At 38.9% G+C, this 6,411-nt stretch overlaps 1 protein-coding gene across 1 annotated transcript; it reads right to left on the bottom strand.

The window, feature by feature from the left end:
- Positions 1-797: 797 nt before the first annotated feature.
- LOC117826494 (zinc finger protein 761-like) lies at positions 798-6,227 on the bottom strand. Its single transcript, XM_034702590.1, has 5 exons — positions 5,738-6,227; positions 4,121-4,220; positions 3,928-4,033; positions 3,570-3,828; positions 798-2,360 (listed from the first exon to the last, which is right to left on the bottom strand). Exons 1-5 carry the CDS (start codon positions 6,041-6,043, stop codon positions 1,017-1,019), a joined length of 2,115 nt encoding a protein of 704 aa, XP_034558481.1. The 5' UTR covers positions 6,044-6,227; the 3' UTR covers positions 798-1,016.
- Positions 6,228-6,411: the final 184 nt, after the last annotated feature.

Raw genomic sequence — 6,411 nt, 5'->3', positions numbered from 1 at the left:
CAATTTCCCGTTTCATCAACAGCATCACTCTCCTCATCATAAACAGGAGGAAGATGTAGCAGGTTCCCACTCTTTTCCAGAGATCATTTTCAAGGACATTTTCAGTGATGATCAAGCTGGTATGACAGTCTAAATTTAGTTCCTAAATAGTCTCATATGCTCCTCTAAGTAGAAGTCTATACTGAAAGACGTGCAGTCTATGGCTACCCATGAAATCATCTCTTACATGCTTAAAAATGATGGCAAATTGATTATAGAATAATGCAACCACAGATGTAAAGCACTTTATTAGTGCAACCAAGTAACAATGATGGCCAACTCTCATCTCAGCTTTCTCTTTTCTCAAAAAATATAAAATGAGCTAAGTAAAAAACAAAAGAGCCAGCAAAGGAATCTGGAAGCTGCCTTGGTGAAATAAATAAATAATGATAATAATAATCAGAGGATCAGAGCATAAATGACCTAAATAGAACTGAATGACAAAAATGGCCACAAATGTTGAATGGGAATGTGTTTTTTTAACCTTGTCAGGTCGCACGCAGTCATGTTGGAATAATTTTCCAGGACAATCTGTGATTTTCAAGGACATTTTACTTTTTCTCCCATTTTCCAGGTGTTTTCAAGGACTGGAAAACTGGTCAAATGTTTTCCAGGTTTTCCAGGACGCGTGGGAACCCTGTGTAGATTTACCTTTCCCCTGAGCTGCATGTGATGCGTTGATTGGTCACTGATCATAAATGTGCCTGTGTGTGAATAATTAAGTATGGGACAACCATTAACAAAGACAACACAAAGGCTGGTAAAATCAGTCCTGTTTAATATACTGTTATGACGGTAAATCCCAGACAGCACACAGAATAAATGTTCTGCAACCATTCAGACTTGTGTCAACTGTAAAAGGCAGTTAGATTTAAAATGAATGGTGTACATGTTAGGTGGATCATGTCATTTCTGTCCAGTTGGTGTAAAAATCCACTTCGTAAGGCTCTTTCCTTTTCACAATTATTTTAACATAATTAGTAATTTAGCTCAGTTTGACTTTCAGAACAGGGTAGAGGATTTTTCCTTGGTCTTCCCCTGCGCTTTGCTAAGCTCTTACCATTGTTCTGGCTGCTGTAATCCTTATCACCATTAGATTTTTTCGGTCTCCCCCTTGATCCAGGCTTTTTCTTTGTCACTTTCTTTGTCTTCTTCTCTTCGTCCTCTGTTGGATCCAAGGAAATGTCAAAGTCATCAAGCTCATCCTCCTCTTCTTCATTGCAATGTGTTCTCTTTAACTTCTGCGACCTTTGTTTTGGAGCCTTAGCATTTGCTTCCTCACTCTTCGGCCTTCCGACTGGTCTGCCTGTGCTTTTTTTTTTATACTTGGGACGATATACTACCTCTGTTTGCACCTCCTCTTCTGTTTCCCGGTTAACATCTAAACTGCCAAGCTCTTGTTCTGCGTCTCTGTTTAGATCCTCCTGAGCATCAACATCATTAATGCTGTCATTGTTTTGCTCGCCACCATCAATGAATGTGTGGTAACGCTGCAAGTGACTCTTCAAGCTCACATTGTGATTGAAGCGTTTGTCACAATACTGACACTGAAAAGGCCTCTCCCCTGTGTGAAGGCGCATGTGGGATTTCAGGTGGCTTGCCTGATTGAAGCCACGTTGACACACTACACACTTGTGTGGCTTCTCTCCTGTGTGCACAGCTAAGTGTCGTCGGAGAGCGAGTGGCCAGCAGAATTCAATCCCACAGAAGTCACATTTTAACTGCGGAGGCCCTCTGTGATCCTCAATGTGGGCTCTGCGTTCCTGATTTGTGCCAAATGATTCTGCACAGTCAGGACACTTGTAGGGTTTTCCTTCGGTCATGTGTGTGTGCTCATGTGAGAATTTATCTGCCTTTGTTTTGAAGGTAACATGGCAGAATTTGCACCGGTGCTCATAGTTTACGTCATGGATTTTGCTGTGACGACCTAGAGCGTGCTCAGTTTCGAATCTTTTTCCACATATATTGCAAGAAAAGGGTTTTGTTTTGTGCTCACATGTGTGAGGCCGAAGCTTATTGAAAAACTTTCCACAATCTGTGCAGAGCTGACTGTCTTTGGGTGCAATGGAAGGATACATTTCCTCTTCTTCTTCTTCTTCTTCTTCATTGTCCTCATCATCTTCAGTTTCATCTTCCCCTTTGGTTTTCTGTCGAAGAATACCAGCCAGCAAAGCACTCCTGTCTGGCTTCCAATCCTCGTCTGAATCACCTTGATCATTAGATTCATCCGATTCTTCCATGTGGTCGCTCTCATCGCCAATCACAGCAACAATCTCAGGGACCTCTGTGGTACTGCCCTGGGTGTTATCTGTCAGCTCTACCTGTGATACAATAACAAGAAGGGCAACAAAACATGTTTTATTTTATTGTGTGTGCAGTGAAGCACCTATTATTATGTCTATTATTGTGTTCAACCTTCATTCAAACTCTACATGACACTTTTATTGATCGCTATGGCTACTAAGAAAAAAAAAAAATCAGGAGAAGCAACAGAGAGACACTTGTCCTTTGACCTAGAGAAGGAGGGTGTGTTTGCACTCTGCAAGTTGCAGTAATATTTAGGGTTGCAAAATTCCAGGAATTTTCAAAGTTGAAAACTTTCCATGGGAATTAACAGGAATAAACCAGGAATTTACTTAATTGAAGGTTGGCACTTAATAGGGAACTTAAATATAGTTGGAGAAAATATATTTTAGCATGATCCTGACTAAAACAACCAGATTTTATACAAGTACAGTTCAATATCTCTGCTATTCCTCAATCACATGCACATAGCACACTGCTTACTGCAGGGCTATTGAGACCACACCCCCTACATGCACTTTTTACTTTTTATTTGCATGTTGAATGGGACTTTGTTGGAGGGAAAGGGGCTCTTTTCATTTAACATTTGAATGGGACTTTGTTGAGATTTATTTTTTTTCATTTTTGAATGGGTTGGGTTGGGGGGATGAGTAATATTTAACTCAACATTCATGTTTCTGTTCTTCAATGAAAGAACTGATTGTTTAATAAAATATTTATCACTTGATAAAGTTCTACTTACAAATAAATCTGTTTTAAATTTATTATTTGGGATGGATGTCTGCTTATGACAAAACAAATATTTATGCTTGGATATGATACCTTTCCATTAAATTACACTCAATTCCCAGTTAATTCCCAGTTAATTCCCATAGATTCCCATAATTTCCAATTTTGAATATTTCCCAAATTCCCCAGCTTAACTTCCCATGGAAATTTACCAGAAACTTTCCGGAAAGTTTCCACCCCTTTTCAACCCTAGTAATATTACAGATGTTATATGTAGGTCTTTAAATCTTTGGTCAGTGAAGGAAGCAGAAAAGGGAGCTTTTTTATAACCCCTCCCTCTCAACTGACTTGATTTGATGGATAGTTTCATAACTTCAGGAATGGCAGTTATCCTTGAACCAAAGTAAACAATTCAGTTCTACAAAGTAATACCCAACTTGTTTTAATGTGGATTGAATGGAAAGGTACAAGCGGCATGTCTGGATAGCACGTCCTACCTGTTGGGTCTCTGGAGTGACATCTATGCATTCTGTTTGCTCCGGATCTTCATCTGTTGGGATGTTGGCATTGATCTGACTTTTCCACTGGTGTGTGTACTCACACTGAGGGCACTGTTGGTTCAGGACAATGAGCAGCCCATACGTGATCTTCTCCATCTTAAGTTTGCAGTCACATGATGGGCAGTTGTGGTGGAACAACTGTAGGAGGCGTTTTTCATTCACAACATACTTCCCTTTCATCTGTAGGCGCGCAGCTCTGAAATGCAACAAAAGTGAAATATTAAAAAAGAACAATGTGATGTAGCAGAGTAGCTGCAATGAGCAAAAATCTTAAGCACAAATAAAGACAACTTACTTTTCTCTGATCAAATCAAAATTCACAGCTTTTGGTTTCACCTGGCCGTGTGCTGGCTTTTTACTAGAAAGTAGGATTCTTCCTGGGACAGGGCTGCCATGGGACACTGCAAATTAAATTAAAATTATAATCTGAAGAGTTCACGGACTATTGTTTGATTAATATTTAATAACACTCTATAACAATATTTTACCCATTGGATTAATTCCTGATTCCTCAGAACTGGAAGTTGGACTAACACACGGGCTAACATCATCACGCTGACAGCCAAATTCCACCATTTCCACAGACTCCTACACAAAGACACCAAGAATATGAAATTTAGGGTCAAGTTAAATATTGTCACTAATCGAAAGCAACACTCATGAACTCTGTGGTCCAGCAATAGACATAATATAATATAGAAGTAGAAACAGAGATCAATTTCTCCTCCACTGTGACAAGCTCTTCTCACTTTGAGAGCTGCATTTCCAAAAACTAACCGACAAGCTGTTTTATTTACCTGTATTATTCTGTATGAAGATAAACTTAGTATTATCTAACTCTGTTGAAGTAATTAACTGTGCATATAGATTAACTGTTATATTGACTTATTATATATAGATCAACTGTGTTATACTGACTAATTATCTACAGATAAATTGTATTAAATTAGAAAAAAATGAAATGTTAGTGTAATCAATGAACATATGTATTTATATATATATAATTATTGTATTCATATTTGTTTTTACTCTGCTTTGGCAAAAACTGAACTGTTCATGCCAATAAAACAATCTGAACTTGAACTTCATATAAAATAAGGGCATTTAGTACCTTCTGAACCATAGCCCCTAAGCTAGTTTAGATTGACCTTTGCTAGTACAACTTCTGGAGGGAGAAACAAAACTTTTATCTAAAAATTAAGATTTAGGGGTTAAACAACCTAATGCATTATATCTAATGTTTTGCATTTGAGGGCACATTTTAAAGCTTTTTTTTTTTTACATTTTACATTTTAATTCAAATGTATGTACCCTTGGCTGACCCACAAATTGAACTAGACTCTACTCAGGTGTAATTTCGGTTGCAAGGGGAATTTTGGAAATATTCCAAATTGGAAACTTTCCATGGGAATTAATAGGAATTAACTGGGAATTGGTTGAGGGTAATTTAATGGAAAGGTATCATATCCAAGCATAAACATTTATTTTGTTATAAGCAGACATCCATCCAAAATAGAAATCATCTGTGCATGTGATGGAGGAATGAACGGTGCATGTAGGGGGCGTGGTCTCAGTGGCCCTGCAGTGAGCTATGTGCATGCGATTGAGGAATAGCATATTCAACTGTGCATGAAATCTGGTTGTTTTAGTCAGTATTATGCAAAAATATAGTTTCCCCAACTATATTTAAGTTCCCTGAAGAGCCAACCTTCAATTTAGTAAATTCCTGGTTTATTCCCTTAATTCCCATGGAAAGTTTCCAACTTTGAAAATTCCAAGAATTGTGCAACCCTAGGTGTAAGACATCTATAGTGTTTAGTGTTTACTGTAGTGTCTCGAAATTTGAAATGCACTCCTAAGGACAACCTGATGCAACTATTGTTTGTACTATCATGCTGCTTTCACTTGTCTTAAACTCTATTTGTATGCACCATCCATCACTCTGGACCATGTTAGCATCAATTGAACAAAGAAAAGGTCTGACAGAACAGAAGTTGGAGCTTGCTCAGTAAATGTAATTGTACAACCTGAAGTTAGATAGCTTCGTAAATAAAAAGGTATCCTCTAACATGAGCATTATGATGTAATATGTTATATTTACTCACCCTACGTTTCGGTCTCTCCAGATGTGGATCAGGTTCGTCTGTCTCTGCCTTGATAAACAGTGATGGGACTGCACTAGGCTTCAACGCTAGCTGTGTCTTTTCAGTCAACCCCGAGTGGTTTTCGAAACACTCATCTTTGAAGTGCTCGATACAAACTGTGATGTCAGTCCAGGAGGATTCTTTGAAACGCTGCTTATTGACAGAAGCGAGGAACCGAACCCACTCTAATCTCCTCTCTGGATCCTCCGGTAACTGAAACCGCTTCGCATTTCGAAGCCACGAGTCACATCCGACGACCGAGCACATTCTGGATTTAACACGTGCAACATTAAAATGTGGCTGTGCAGCTTTGAAGACGAATACAGCCTCAGTTGTCTACTAAAACACAATTTCTTAATCGGTCATCAGCTAACAGGGAGCCATTTCTGCTACGACAGCGGCGGGCTAAGTGGGCGGGGTTTACGACGGGGTACGCGTGATTCAGTATCCAGCGTGTCCCTGCTTCAGGGTCGAAACATGGTATACTGTTTTGGGTAGGAGCTCACTAAACAAGCTACTGACTTTTAAAAGTGACTTTAACACTACTTACAAGAAATTTTTACAATGAGGTCTCAGTCTTAGAGGGAGGGCTGTGCTCTTTTTTTTTCAACTTAGTTGTCACTATGCAGATTCTT

Source organism: Notolabrus celidotus, chromosome 15, assembly GCF_009762535.1.
Source record: "Notolabrus celidotus isolate fNotCel1 chromosome 15, fNotCel1.pri, whole genome shotgun sequence".
NCBI classification, from domain to species: Eukaryota; Metazoa; Chordata; class Actinopteri; order Labriformes; family Labridae; genus Notolabrus; species Notolabrus celidotus.
The sequence above is the reverse complement of the archived record's forward strand: the minus strand, read 5'-3'. Positions and strand labels throughout refer to the sequence as shown.